We start from the raw sequence: 16066 nt of genomic DNA, 5'->3' as shown, positions 1-16066 counted from the left end.
GGACAGGGGCTGTAAAAACTGGCAGAGGCTCTTTGTGCAGTGCCAGCTGGATTGGTGTTGTGGTTGTTGCTGGCCCGGGGCCAGAGAAGTATTTTTAGATAATCTTGAACTGTTGGCTGGTTCCTCCCAAAAGATCCCGTAATCCTCTCATTATTAATCTGTCCTAATCAGTAGTGGGAAAATGGAGTTTCTTTCACTCCTGTGGCTGAAACAGCTATTGCTGTCTGAGCATTGCACTCCCAGTTTCAGTGCTGCTGTTCCTCTGAAACCTGAAATTCCAGGGAGTTTCTGTGCTGAGGTAACAACCTGTGAACCAACCAAGGGACATGGACTGCAAGGAAAACATTATAAAGTCTTGTAGATGTTCAGTGATTAGATTAGCCCTAATCCTATTATTCTGTTCCAGGACTAGCCCAGTCCAAACGTGTCCTGTTGTGTCACTCTGTTAGGCTGAACAGTTGCTCTTTTCTCACAGAAAATCACATCCATAAGGAAGTTATCCATTCCTGATGCATGTAAATGAGACAGAAAATTTTGTACAAAGTCATGTGTCCAGTCGGTTCTTTGGCACAAAATGAGTAAATTGTGGATAACAGGTACAGATCAATGTGTCAAATATTCTGGCAAGTAGCACGAGGTGAATGTTTCTTGCCTAAACTGGGGCTGTTCACAGAAAGTCTTGTGTCCTCTCCAAAGGAGGGAAAGAGTGAGGAAAAGATCTTGCTGGTTTCTGCCATTTTTCTGTAACTTTATTATTGTGTTGCTTATAGAAACTTTGTTATTAAACTTTGTTATTCTATTATCCCCAAAACTTTAAACTCTATTTCTTTGCAGCTTTACTTTACTTGATAATAAACACTAAACTTGACCTCAGAACCCAAATATCTTATTTATTAGGGAATTGGATGATCTGCAGGTTAGATCTGCTGTCACAGTTACATTGTTTAATCTAGACTTCAGTCTGTTCATGGTCCAAGAACTTGTAATGCAAGAGGTCCAGCAGAGTGACCATGTGAGTAAAAGTGGAGTTTGTTGAATATAACAGTCTTAGGGCAGCCAGGAAACAAACCAGCCAAATAAAATTTCCATTTTCTATTTAGTTTTCATTTTTTAAAAAGTTATAGAAACTTAGGGAATTAGTACTCTTATAATTAACTATTTTGTGTTTTCCTTGGGTTTGTTGTTTTGTTTTGGTTTGGTTTTTTGCAGGATGCGCCTCTCACCACTGAGGTGATGCTGCCATCCTGATCCTGAATTTAGAGCTGATCAGTTAATGGATGTACTCGGCTCGATCCAGGGAATGTGCTGGCCACAGCTGAAGTAAGAAAACACAAAAGCCTGCATTCTCTGTAGGCTGTTTCCTCTGTTACTCCTCCTGTTATTTAAAAGGTTTATGTGAATGCCAGTGTTGAATTAAGTGATTTTTTTTTCCTCTCAGGGTTAAAAAATATTTTCATACCTGGATTTCTTCTACATTTGCTGTGTTCCTGTTCTCACTGCACCACTTCGGGCCAGTGCCTCAGAAGACGTGTGAAAGAGATAAGGATGATTTTTATTTTTATCTCTTTTTCCCATTTCAGGCCTGTGGTGTTTGGCAGTGACTTGGAAATGCTGGTCGTGGGGATCAGTCTGTGATGCTAGCTGGGAATATGGTTGTGGAAAAGTGCTATTGAAGAGTCTCAAGGCTGAGAAAGAGCCACGGTCTTGATGAATTCTAAACACACATTTTTGGCTTTGAGTATGGAGCTGTTGTGGTTTCCTTCTGCCAGCCATGGTGGGCACTGTGTGGAAGGTGTTCCTTGAACTTGGAATTCGTGTTAATGAGTGTGGATGAGATTGTCATGCTTGAGGTTTGGGAGTGCCTCTTCCTCTGGGTGACATAAGGAGTTTCAGTTCTTTCCATGAGAGGCAGATTAGAGCCCTGGCTCCTGTTCTAGAGTTTATTCTTTATAGAGGTGTTCTTCAATTTATGAGGAAGATAATTGCCCTGAAATGTGAATTTTGTAACCATTCCACCATCCAGGGAAACCTCTTTGACCCAGTTATCAGGACTCTGTTGGATAATGGAACTGGGTACAACCTGCTCAAGTCTGCTGTGTGAGTTCAGCTCCAGCTCTGACACATCCATGGCATCTCAGGTCCAAAGGCAAAATGTAGCTCTCCAAGATTGCAACATCCTGGCTAACAAAGTGTCACAAACAGCACTGGGACACTACTGAGTCCATTTTCTGTTTCTGTAGGAAGCTTAATAATTATCCCTAGATCCCAGCTTTTATTAAGGATAAATCTGATTGCTTCAGGGTTCTTTACTACAGGGTTTTGGGTCTCTCTGGATAAAGAATCAGTTATTTTTCCAAACTAAACTCAAAAGCTTTCTGAACTTCTGCCTGTGCCTGTTTGAGGCTGAAACCCTGTTTTGTTCTTCTACAGGAAGATATTAAGTCCCTTATTGCACATATAGTTGAAAACTTCTATAATGCACTTGAATCTGTTGAGTATGTTCAGACGTTCAAGGGCCTGAAGACAAAACATGAGCAGGAAAAGGATCGACAAAGCCAGAAGCTGAACAGGTAGGCCCCAGTTCCTGTGCTCTGAGCCTGGCACGGGCTGCTCCTCTACAGGACTGCTCCTTGCTTTTCTCCTTCCCAGAGGACAGCAGGATTCTCGTTCCCTCTGTACTAGTTTTAGACTGTAAAGACATTTTAAGTATTTACATATTAATGCTGAGCTGTAAAACTCAGATATGAAATGACTTGGTAATTGTAGTAACATATTGTTTATAATTATTAATAAACATTTCATGAAACTAGAAGGCGGGTGGGTTTGTCTCTTTTCATGGGAGTTGCTGTGGCATGTCTTGGCAACGGGTGACCTCTCAATGAGACCATGCTATGTGCAAAGGGTGACCTCTCCTGGTTTCTTCTTGAGTCTGTGAAAGCCAAACCAAAAAAGGACTTAAAAAGATTTCTGCTACTCTGGAAATGAATTGCTGGGAACAGCCTTGTTGTTATGATTTTTGGACAGCATAGAAATAACAACATGACTCTCGATATGATGAAAATGAGAGTAATCTTTATTCTTCTACGTTGTCTTTTTATAGAGTCCTTCGGCACAATGAATATGATTGGTCATTCAGAGCCTTTGTCAACAACCTTGCCAGTAAACATGTTGGAAAAACACCACTTGCTGATGGTTTTTCACTTCTCAAGGATTGTTTGAATTCTTCCTTAAGATTTTCCCAGGCCAGAATGAAAAAGTTGCTCGCTTGTCTTTCACACAGACTCTAGTAGTGCCTGAAGCCTAAAATCCAACCACTGTCAGTACCCACACAGCCTCAGCTTTGCACTAAAGCACCTCCTTTTATTTAAACTTGTATTTATTGCAAACTGGGACCTGGGCACTGGGAAACTGCCCCAAAAGCCCGTAAACCACTGTAACCTGGAGTTAATTTGTCAATGTCTTGACTCCCAAGGTCCACTGGCTTTCTCACAAATGAGGTGGTCGAGGGTGCACTTCCTCGTGAAACCAGACTTTATTACACTGTGCAGCTGAAAAAAGCCATTTGTTTATAATGGGCTAATGAAAGGAACCAAGTTCTGCCCTGTTATGAAAATGAAAAAGTTAAAGTGTTGAGCTTGGAGCTGTTGCCACAGGAATTCCTTTCCCAGCTCTCCATCGCTGCCTCTGCTCTCAGGGCTCAGGGTTGGAGCAGGGCTGTGCTCTGCACTGATGGCACGGCCTCACTGCAGGACAGAGTCAGGGAGTTTCCAGCACTCTGGAAAACGAGTGCTCGTGGTGTGTTTCAGTGGCATTTGCAATAGGGAGTTAGCAGGGACTGAGCTGCTTGTCTGAAAGTTCTATAAATCCCTTGTGCAAGATTGGAAATCTCTTCACTTACTGGTAATTTATTCTAAAACATCCTTCTGTTCATGGGGTCGACAATGAGCCTCTTAAAACTACCGCTTACTAATTACTTCTTCTTTTAGCTTTTCTGCAAGCATCTTCCTCTTCTGGAGCAGCCTTTGCTTCTCTTCTGACATTTCCTAAAAACAGAGTGAAAACACTGCAATAAGCAATGAGCAACCATCAGCCCCCACCATGGACCAGAGGGGTGGATGGGGCTCCTACCACCACCCTGCCCTCTCCCACTGCCCTGATCTGTGTTTTGGGAGCCCCACCTTCAGTTCCTGCTGAGCAATTGTCCTGAAGGCTCCCCAGTCACCAGAATTTGGGGCACCTTCTGACCATAATAAAATGCACAGCAACTCTGAAAAATATTTGAGGCAATAGAAAGTCTTTGGACTTAAGTTCACGCCCTTAAGTACTTGCTCTATAAAGGAGAGTAATGATTTTTGGGTTTGAAACAGAATAGTTATTACATTGTTTTGTAATGTAAAAGGGTTTTAAGGTTTTCTAGTATTTTCCTCTTTTTTGAGAGAGTATTCAAGCATTTGCAAAAGAAAAATAAAATCCCTGAGATTTGAGAAGCCCAACAGTAAGTCACAGACTACGAGCACACAGGCATTTTATCCATCCATAAACTGAAGTTATTCAGGAGGGTTTGATGATGCTGAAGCCAACCAATGCCAACTTCATCACTGAAACTTCCAGCCCGAAGCTTCTGCAAAACCAGTAACTTGGAAATATTTCCCCCCATGGGAAATATTTTAACCCATTCCCACTCTTTAGCAACAGCATGGACACCTGCACTGAAAGCACCCACGGGTTTATATGAAAGTGCCTCACCTCTTTGGGAGGGGATTCCTCCTCTTTCTGGTCAGTGTTTGGTGGTGGTGATGGTACATTATTTTTTGACTCTTTCTTTGTAGCCAGCAGCAGGTCTCGTTTTTTCTTCAGGTAATCCTCACGTTGCTTCAGCTGCTGCTTTTCAATTTCTGATAAATCCTGGGGGAAAGAATTTACAATTTTGAAATTAGTTTGTTTGTATCAACGTCCTGTGCATGAAAAGCACATTTACATCCCATTTGCTTCCAAAATTACTAGGTGAAAACAAATCCAAGTTGAGGCTTCAAGTCAGAGCTGTCTCCTAAGAAATTACCAAAGGACTGAATGCTGAATTCTACTCTGAAACCAGAAATCATGAGCTGAACTTTGTGCTAATAAAGTGTGAAAAACATGAGTGTTTACATGTTTGTTTCTAAAAACACCCAAAATAACCCAAACCCACCTGGTTAGAGTAACAGAAAATCTGTATTTGAATATAATACTATTTAAAATATATATTGTACATGTAATCCTCTCTTTTTGCGTTCTAGTTCTATGTTTGGCTTTTTTCTTATTTGTTTTTAACTTACAGGTCCTTTCACCCCAGCTTTTTGCACTGTGTTCTCTGAACCTTTCCCAGCAGACCTTTTCTTAGTGTCTTCTTTCTCCCTTGTACAAGAGGGGTGGGGTAAGTTTTCAGTTCCTTTTTGTACTGGGCAAACTGGTTTGGGGTCTTCTTTTGTAGATTTATGAGATCCCTCTAAGTAATTTTACAAAGGAAACAATTAGAAGGAATAGAAATAATAATAATAATCAGATAAAAATAATCAATTGGAACAGTAATACATGGAATAGTAATACATCCCATGTTGGAAGGTATCCCTGCAGGGCAAATACACTTTTCTCACAGCCTTATCCAGCCAAGTTCTTAAAATCTTGATACAAGTGGACCCTTGAATCATTTAAAACCAGCATCATGTTGCCCTCTCAGCACTGCACTCCCCCTAAAATTACCTAAAGGGCATTTCGGAGTTTCTTCAGAGTCCTCAGCTCCTTCAGTGGATTCCTTAACAGCTTCTCTCGAATCTCTTGGAAAATTGTGGGTAACATCTGGAGCTTTGAGTTTAGCACGTGCCTTGAATTAGAAAACAAATAAACCAAACCATTACATTTCCTGGCACTGTACCTTGAGTACTGAACTGTCCACACAAAGGAATCTCCCAGAAAAACTTCCAATTAAAACTGCATTGTTTACACTATAGACAATCCAACCCTTCTCTCAGAATTTCCGCCTAGAAATTGTCTGTTGTTGATCAACCATGTAATTCATGTCAGAACCCCACATCTTTAATTAAAATTTGAAATCATTTTGTGTTAAAACATACTTTTAACAAAAAATGTATCCCTGAACACTATTACCTTCTCTGGCCAGGGGACTGGGGGCTCTACAATCTGGCTTGTTTATCAAAAATACTGATATTCTTGGTGGTCTGTAGAGATTTGGATAAAACCTGCCTGTTTTTCCAGTCAAGGAGAGGTTTATTGCCATGATTCCACAATTTGGCCAGTCCCCATTTACATTCAGTTTCCTTTCTCTGGGGTTTACTCTGATGGACACCAAGGGATGGTCTCTTGGAGAGGATTTCTGGGTCCTGGTGATTAGTTCTATCTTGTGAGCATTTAATGAATAACTACACTCTTTACCAAGTGATCCTGAAGGTAATTCTGGTGGGATTATGAGTGCTGTCATTTCCAAGCAGCTTACACTTTGAAGGCTCTTTGATCCTGACAATTCAGCTGTTCCCTGGATCTGAAAGGCTGACACCCGTTAGCAGGATTTCAGGATTCAGGTGCTGAGTAGGGAATGTGCTTCGTGTGGGACACTGCATTGATGGAACACACAGCCTGGAAGGGATCCGGGCACAGCCAGGACGAAATATCAGGGGATTTCTCAATCATCCCCGTAACTCACATACAAAGGTAAGATACTCACTTCTTCAGACCTCTTTCTGTCTTGTTCTATTTCATACTCTTCCTTGGATTTTCTGTAACAATAAACGTGAGTAAAACTCCTTTAGTTGTAGCGATTTTCAGGGAACTTTTAACACTGCTTAAATATTTGAGGACTATCAAAGCAATTACAAGGTAATGTGAATTTGTGAGTATCCAAAATATTTCCACAACTTAAGTCTTAATAGAAACAAATAATTGGGATAAACACACAACAGCCCACTGTCCTCAACTATCTTTGTGCTAAAATAATTGTGTAAGAATTTCCAGGACTTATCTATCCCTTTATTTCATTTGCTACTTTAAAGACAGGAAGGGGAATATTTCCAGAATCCAGAGGGAAAAGAATATAATCTGGACGGACTCATCTGCTATTATTTGTTTATGTGTCTGTGACCTGGGAGTGGGGGAGAATCTGCAGAAATTGTACTGGTCTCACACAGATCATAGCAACAGTTCTCACTCACTATTTGGATATTCCTAAGCACACCCACTGCCCAGCACCACCCATTTTTCCTCAGGTAGGATGTTGACAAGAATATTCCTGTTATCTGTAAGATGAAGGCAGTTCCCTGGAAAAGGCTGGAAGAGTTAGGTCCTACAGACCTATATTTTAAAATAACATACAAAGTGGGACTGATTTCTTACCTTAGAACCTCCCTGAGTACTTTCATTTCTTCCTGTTCAATTTCACTGAATACATCAGAACCCTCTGTCAAACACTCAGGCAATACACCTGGAAAAAAACAAGATTTATGCATTATTCTAAGGAAATGATTTTGTGCTCCAATTGGCAGAAAAGAAAAGAAAATTAAAGAAAAAAACACAAGAAAATAACATTCACAAAATCAAAGCCATGTAATTCTTCCTCTGAAACTGTTTCTACAAAGCTCCTAGATCCTAGAGGAAAAAGTCCTAAATACTGGTAGGAAAAAGGCAAAGATTTCTGTGAATGAAAGTTTTGACATCAAAGGTGAAGTCAAACTCTGCACTGACCATTATGTGGCATTTCCTGTAGGCTGCAATTCAGCCATGGCCACCTGAACCACTCCCAAATGTATATGTTATATGAAAGGTGAAATTTAAAAATTATTCTCTGAAAAACACACATGCAGTAAGAAGTAAGTAAAACTAAAGACATGGAAGGAAGGAGTAGTATTAAAATCCTTTCAGAAGCATCCCCGGAGCAGCAAAGTTGGGTGTGGATTATTTCCTCTTCCATCTTCTTTCTCATGCATGTATGAGCATGATGAAGGCCTTAACTTGTGCTTTCTGAATGGATTTTTCAGTGTGAATTGCAGAGTAAGCACAGCAGACACTACACCATCCTTGCCATGCAAGGAACAGAATTCCAGCTGTTGATATTGCTCCATTTGAGGAACTATAGGAACTGCTCTAAGTGCTTTAACTCAGAATTGTCACCAAAATTCTGCAACAGAAAACTCAGTCAAGTTTCACAGAGAAATTGAGACAAACAGACTGAAATTCTGTTAATTTCAAAATACAGACAGCAGTCACTGAGAGTGCAAGCCAAGGACTAAGCAATGAAATCCCTGTCTTAGTATCATCAACCGGATGTTTTCCCGTAACTTGAACTGGAGCAGAACCAGCATTCCACACTCATTTATGAGTGGCATAAAGAGTCATCAAAAGAAATCTAAAAACCTGCAGTGAACCCCCCCGTTCATAATTTCTCACCATTCCTTTCTTTGATGATTCGAATTGCTTGCAGTTGCATTTCAATATTTTTCTGTACCATCATTTTTTTAAACAGTCTAAAATCTTCTGCTGCCAACACTGTTTGCAGAATAGCCTGTGGGAGGAAAGGTATGCACAAGAAATGGTGCACAGAAATCCCCCAGAAATCCTAACTAGCTTGGTCTGTTGGAAATTAGCTTGATTTTTCAGTTCTGGGGAGCATGTTTTTAATAATTATATTTCATTCTCCTATCTGTCTGTTTTTCCAGATATAGAAGAAGAGCTCATGGTCAGCAAAATAACTCGGTGGGTTATAACTTTACATCAACATGTCTGCAGTAACATTTAGACAATCTTGTAATATTATTACCCAATTGGGTTTCCCAGTGTAAGTTTACAGCTGCAGTTCAATTGAAAATTACAGTTTCACCATGAAAACATTTCCAAGTTTCATCTCCTGCTAGCTGTGTTAGGGAAAACACCAAGCTAAGAATGAAATCCATACATTGCTTAATGAAGACAAATACCTGTGAGGTGTGGGTCTTTGCAAGAGGAGAAGAAAAAGCTTCTTGAAATTTCTCCTCATTAATTCCAACTTCTTTAAGATAGTCCTCTAGTAATCTCTCCACCTGTAAGAAAGTATAAGCCTTACCTCCGAAGGCTTTCCCCTGGGAATCATAAGAATTTTTAGCATGATTGTCTATTCTTTTCTGCTCATGTTGTGCTTTATAAACTCAAAGGAAAACCACTACAATAGCATAACTGACTTTTCTGATGTGTCAAAGCTTTATTTGCTTTCATAAACTGTTTAAAATGAGCATTTTTATTGCTAAATTTGATTACTCCTTAATGTATATTTTCCAGTTTCCAGGACTCCCACTTGTGTACCTTTTCCCCAGACTCCTGGTTAGTATTCCTCATGGGTTTTTGATGTAAGTAAAAGGCTTTTTGCCAGTCTGTGCCTGAAAGCCTTTGGATCAGAGCAGAAATCAATGCTGGTTTGTATTCATTCAATCAAAGCTTTTTAACATCATTTATTCCACAGCGTCATTAAAGAAAGAGTATGTTAGAAATCTGCATGTACTGTTTCATATGTATTTAAGCTCCAAAAATCTCCTGTAGTTTTTTCTGATGACTGAAAGGTAATTCAAAAGATTTCCCAGACTCATTAATGAACAAAATACAAGTTGTGAGTGTTCTCAGACATCCTGCTGGTTGTCATTTTAACTTGACAGAAAATAACATTATCAAGCTTATAAATACAATCTTGAAGGTAGTGGATATATTAATTTTAATGAAAAATATGTAGAACAGCCTAAGAGCTATGACTGTGTCATAGTTTCTTTTCTATGTACCTGGTCTTTAGCATAAAAGTGCATATAACAACTACAACACACAAGATTTCTAAACAATAATAACACAATTAAAAGCTCATCTCATCTAAACACTCATTTAACATTTTAAATTGTTTTGCTTAGAAATTTACCACAAATAGTGAATAATGCTCACCAGAGCTTGGTACTGCTGATAAATTTCTGTGTAAGACAACTTGCTTTCTTCTTCATCATCAAAAACTGAGGAGGGATAAGAAGAAACATTTTGTAGTCAGTGTACAAACCACCACAAATTAACTTACACCCTAAATAGCAAGATTAACCTTTCTAGGGTAATATATTTAATCAATAAAAATATAGGCCATGATTTATAACAGTCCTGTGTTTTTCTACACACTCATGCTAAGCATGTGCTTTTGATAACTGAAAGTAATTAAGCTGCATAATTTAATACTGGGAAATGTATCTTCATAATAGACTTGTAAGCAAGTTGAGGATTCAGCAGATACATTCACTAAAAAGTAAGTTTTAATATCAGAACTACCCATGAACGTGTGTAAGGTTGTTCTATGGTGGCAGATGACATATCAAGCAGGAAACTTCTCACTCTCCATGTATTTATATGGAAGATGTATTTATTAATGACTTAAACTATTTTTTTAAATGTCATTCATGTAGTGAGAAGCCAAGGTGATGCAGGAAAATGAGTCCCTGCCTGCAAAACCAGATAAACCCAAAGAAGAAATGTTAAGTTATACTTTAATTATATTTATCCTGATTTAGAAAAAATGGACATTCCTATACTATAGGCCTTATTAATCATATTCATATAAATTCATATTAAAATCCCTGACTGGAACTACTCGAGCTCATGATCTCTATGCTGCAGAATATGTGGAAGAAGCACAAAATAGGAGAAACTGAAAACTAAGGTTTGGGGAGGCTAATTTAAATTTTTTTCATGCCAACAACTACGAGAGGTAATGTAAAACCTGGCAATTAAAGAAGAGGCTTAGAAATAAGTCTGCCTCAATCCTCTTCAAGATTAGCCACTTGGACAAGTCACTTCTCAGCAACATCCTTTGAAGTCATTTGAAGAATGAGAATTTCGCTTAAATTGGGGAACAAGTGTAATTTATTCTTCATGTACATGTGACATCTCTGAAGGTGATGATGCCTGTGGAATCAGTGCAACCTTCACACAATTTTACAGTGAATTTTTGAAGGCATCCAACATCTTTCCCAGCCACGACAGCCCTGAGGCCACATCACTCCAAACCTGGACACAGTGTAAGCTGAGGTGGCACTTCCTAAAGCAGCATCACTTTCTAACAAAACAGTGCAATGACAGAAATCCAATCACACAGTTCAAGTCCCCCAAAAGCAGAGGAAAATCGGCTTTTTAATCGTACTTTGGAAAACCAACATTACTTGTGGGTTTTGCACAAGGCAATTTTTAAAATTAAGAAATTAAAATAAAAGGTTTACAAATATCTAGGATTAAACCCAAATGGTAGGGAAGGTATTATAGATATCAGTTCTATGGCAACTACCACATTACCAAATTCACAAGGGTGAAGACACTTGACAGCCTCTGCTGTCTCCTCCTGGCTGGGGATCCCTCCCAGCTCTTGCAAACCCCAACTTTCCCCTTGGCTTCTCTATCCCTTTTTTCCCCACCCTTCCTGCCCTGGGGATCCCAGGGTGTGACACAGGAATGTCACCTCTAGGTGACAGCTGGTGTGGCACTGCCAAGGGGATGCTCCTCCTGCAGAACAGAGTGGGAAGCTGGCACACACTGTGCTCTGTCCCCAGGCTCAGGACACAGTGGGATGAGGTTCAGTGCCAAGTGAAGCAAGCTGCAGTCAGCATCTCCTCTCAGCTAAGTGGCTTTAAGGAGTACTTGGAACAGAGACATTGGATTTCCTTGAGTCAGGGCTCCTGAATCACATAGTCATTATTCCTTAAGGTTTTGGCACAGTCTTTGGTCACTCAACAGGAATAAAGATCTCAAGAACCACAGTATAAAGACAAGCCAGGGGACACAGATGTCCTGGGAGACACTCATTATCTTCCTGTTAAAACTGAAAATCTTGGCTAGGACTCCTCAAATCGGATGATACACACCCATCTATTTAATTTCAGTTTGATGTAAAAGGAAATGATTCAAGCTATAAAAAATTAATCAAGTTCCCAGAAAGAGGGAGAGAGAAAGCAAACACCAAATAAAGATAAAAAAAACCATTACAGTAAGTTTACAAATTGAAGTGCAAGGACTTGGCCAAAGTAACTACAGTTTTAAAATAAATTTCTCACATACCAATTACCAAAATCCAAATTGTATTTTCAAGGAATCACAAATTATTGTCAGTTCATCAGACTGTTGCTAATTTTCTTGTCCAGTCAAAAGATTAAATGTTTTTGGGAATGAAAAGGACCCTGTCCTGGCAAAGTATGTCAGTACAAAACCAGCAATGGAATCAGCACAGCAGGACGTGACCATCACGAGCCTGCCTCACTCTAGGTGGAAACTTACAGCGGTTCCACAAATCTTCTTACTGTCAGTAAATTCCCCTCAACCTTCTAAGGAGAAGGGATCATTGCTCCTGAGAGGGATAAATCAATTCCCTCGATAGCTAAACCCAGACCCTTTGCATGATAACCAGAATGTTTGGCCCACCCCAAGTTTAGGCAGACTTCACAGGAGAAACCTTCCAGTCCAGGTTTCTCTAACCCTTCCTAACTGTGAAGGCTCCAGGAGCTTTCCCCTCCTCTTTTCCCAGTTTTAAGAGGGAAAGGCATACAGACTCACGACAATTGTGCCTCAAGCAAAGTTTGGGGGGGTAGAAACGATTCAGGGAGAAACGGAGAAGCTTTTTTTTTTTTTTTCAAGAATCACAAACAAAAGCTGCCTTTGTTTTTCCAAGGGCTTAAGCACTTCTTTCAGACTTGCCCAAATTGTAACTACCTTGCTACTGTACGGATCCAGGTGGTTTTTGGCAGCAGAAATTGTTCTGTAAGCAGTAGAAGTAATTTAGCCAAATCTCTACATCAGAAAGTTTTTTTCCTCCTTCCCTCTCTGCAGATACAAATCTGCCCAGGCCTCCTCTGGCTACAGGGCAATCCTGCCCCCACCCCCCCAGTGCTTCTACTTCCACTTTACCCAGGCTGCTGCCCAAATCATGCCTTGATTGTCTCAAGAAGACGAAGAAAGAAATGGAAGTTTACTTGCAGTTACTTCCGAGCTAAACTCACACATAGGATCACCTACAAAACTTCCCCGGTAACCATTGATAGTGCTGACTACGATTTTTGCGAGGTACTAAAACTCAGGTGTTTTCACCTCCTAACTGACAACATTCACACAATTGCAGGAATTTAACTTTGGGCCCTCTCCTCCTATGCCCCACTGACCAGGTCGCGCTTTCGGCTGCCCAGACCAGTCTCCTAAGGAAACCTCCTGGCTCTGGGAGAGCTTTGGAGGCCATGCCGGCGTCCGAGGCGCCGCAGAGTGCAGCGCTCGGCCGGTGTCGGCCGTAAGCTCATGCCATAATCCCAGGGCGAGCTAATGGATGTCAATGGCACTCCCGACACACGGCTCGCCCGGGGAACACCGCGGGCCCCGGGGAGCGCGGGCGGGAGCGCGGCCGGAGGGGCCGAGTGCGCGCTCCTGCACAACCGCGGGGCCGCAGGGACACCCGCACTGGGGACAGGCTCCCGGCGGCGGTATCGGGGGACCCGCCCTGCCCCGCCCGGCGCTCTTGCTCACCCTCGCAGTTGTGCTCCATGAAATCCAGGATGGGGATGGACCAGGCGGGCCCCCGCAGGAAGCCGGCGATGGTGTCCACCACCCACTCCACGTCGTCCTCCTCCTCGGCCGCCATGGCCGGCGGCGCGGGCGCTATGGCAACCGGCGTCACGGGGCGGGACCTGCGGGCCGGGAGCCGCCCCCACGGCATTCCCGGGAGTCGCGGCCCGGCGGGAAGCGCGGCTGCGGAGCGCCGCCAGCTAGTGGCCTGGCACAGGAGCGGCGGGACGGCCCGCAGCATCCCCGGCCGCCTGACGCGGGTCCTGCACAACAACGAAAAGAGAAGAAATTAGTACCTTCAGTGATTGTTAGTCAGCGGTCCTGAGGGAAATGGAGCACGGGAACAGGCTGTTCATCCGTCCTGTTCCCTGTGCTTGGGGACAGCCAGGATGGGTGTTGGAGTCCAGGATATTCCTCTGGCCGCCCTGGAGGATTTGAAGACTGTCCAGGGGGGTCTGGGATCTGTACAGGGGGGTCAGTTAGACCCACACAGATCCCAGGAGGACACTGACTCTGATTGCTGTCCATGGCAGTGAACACTCACATGCAGGAAGAATCACAAATCCTAAGAATTTAGAATAAGTAGTGGATGGTTTATTATAGAATATAAATATAGAAATTAGGATTCTTAGTGTATGGGGCTGAAGAGGCAAGATGGAGGAATTGGGGAGTGGCCCCTGTCCTCCTAGTTCTTGCTCTCGTCCCCCATCTTGTGCTGAGTTGGGTTTTAGAGATTGGCTTAGAGTAGAACTGACATGTTAGTATAGGTAATAGGTATTGGTAAAATTTTGTAAATAAAAAATACGTCTCGGACAGTGGTTGGGTCAAGGATACCTTACTTAAGGTGCGGGGCTCTCTGATCCGCCCCAGTCCAGCCGCGTGTCTTGCTTTGCTGGGGATGCCTTGCAAAGCTGGACAAGAACTGAGAGATAATTAAGAATAAACAGCTTGATAACACGAACTGCTGGACTCAACTTGTCGTCTCTGGCTTCAGTGTGAAACACCCAGGGCGAAGAGAAGACTGAAAACCTTATTACCTCTGGGAACAGCAACCCAGGGGAAACTCCCAGGGAACAGCAACCTTGGGAGAACCCTTATTACCTTGGGGGTCAGCAACCCCAAGGAGAATCTCAGGGAAACAACAACCCTGAGAGATGGGTATGAGGGGCAGAGCCCTGGCAAGCCGCCTTGCACCAGCCCTGTACCCGCCGGAGATCCCTGGTTGTTCTAACTCCTCTCTCACTCACACGAGTGAGTGACTCTATTCACAATAGAGTCCAAGTTGGGCTTATATATTTAAATTTTATAAAAAATTTTCCCAGATGATGGAAAACCCCCGTTATCCGCTATTTTATCATGTGCAGAATGCAGTGACATTGTGGAGCAAGCAATAACGTGTTCCTTGTTAGCTGCTGAAGCTGGTGGTGTAACTAATGTGGATGGCTCATCAGGCCTTCATAAGAACTCGGATAATTTGTAACTTAGTAACACTGCAAAAACCCTACAGTGCTAGAATTAGGAAATAATTTACAAGGCAATGGGTAAGAAGGTTTACATTAACACTTAATCGTTTGAATATTTCTTAGGGCTGGTGGTTGTGGCATATTCATTTTCTCCACTAAAATTAAGGTAATTTCTCAGTGTCCTCATCTCTTACACTGCTGACAAACTGAAAAGTTTTTCCCAATGTTTAAGTTTATGTTCCTCCTAATACTGCATGATTGCTTGCCTTACTGGTGCATGTCACTGGTAAGTTAATAAAAAAAATCAAACAGCAAAAAGAACTTTGCTATCTTCATCTTTTTTGAAAGATTTTAATGACCACAAACAGTGGCTGTTCCAGTTCATTACATCAGTTCAGGCTTGGTCAAGAATGCTTATAGCCATTAATGAAATTTGATCTGCACAAAGTTTCACTGCTAGGTGAAGGCTAATTTATTTTCTCACTATTTTTTCTCAAAGGTAACAATCCAATGCTCTCAGAACTGCAGAGAAGTACCTGATCATCATTTAAATAAGTATTTGCACTGGAAAAGCTTCAAAATTTCCCTTTGTAGGTCACTTTTTTTCACCATCAGCGCTTCCATTTCTACAGCCAGTTTTGTGGTCTGAGAGCATCAGTAGTATGACAGGATATTCACTTCCTATGTGTTGCATAAAAAGTTAAAGCATTTCATCACAGTTACAAGAAAAATTGCTGCAGTAATGAGTATGAGGAAATTCTGTCCTCTGTAATCAAATCCATTTTATCACCTCACAGGAAACTGCCCGATGTGATCATGTTCTGTCCATAGAAATCAGGGGAAACACTGGAGTTGGTGGTTTAGTTGTTAATAGTGCAAAAGATGGAGCCAAAATGCTCCCTTGTCTAAGTCACAAAAAGTATTTATTGCTTGATTTTCTGTCTTCTCTGAGCAAGTTGCTACTTCGGACATTTTGACATACACACACATATATATATGCGTGTATGTATGTATGTATACTCACACAC

At 41.7% G+C, this 16066-nt stretch overlaps 1 protein-coding gene across 1 annotated transcript; it reads right to left on the bottom strand.

The window, feature by feature from the left end:
- Positions 1-3052: 3052 nt before the first annotated feature.
- Positions 3053-13694, bottom strand: CFAP36 (cilia and flagella associated protein 36). Its single transcript, XM_063391397.1, has 10 exons — positions 13537-13694; positions 9943-10007; positions 8961-9062; positions 8434-8548; positions 7384-7471; positions 6719-6770; positions 5740-5860; positions 5316-5485; positions 4747-4905; positions 3053-4043 (listed from the first exon to the last, which is right to left on the bottom strand). The coding sequence occupies exons 1-10, from the start codon at positions 13649-13651 to the stop codon at positions 3957-3959; spliced, it is 1074 nt and encodes a 357-aa protein (XP_063247467.1). The 5' UTR covers positions 13652-13694; the 3' UTR covers positions 3053-3956.
- Positions 13695-16066: the final 2372 nt, after the last annotated feature.

This window comes from Prinia subflava, chromosome 2 (genome assembly GCF_021018805.1).
Source record: "Prinia subflava isolate CZ2003 ecotype Zambia chromosome 2, Cam_Psub_1.2, whole genome shotgun sequence".
Taxonomy (NCBI): Eukaryota; Metazoa; Chordata; class Aves; order Passeriformes; family Cisticolidae; genus Prinia; species Prinia subflava.
This window is presented reverse-complemented; position numbering and strand designations above follow the sequence as displayed.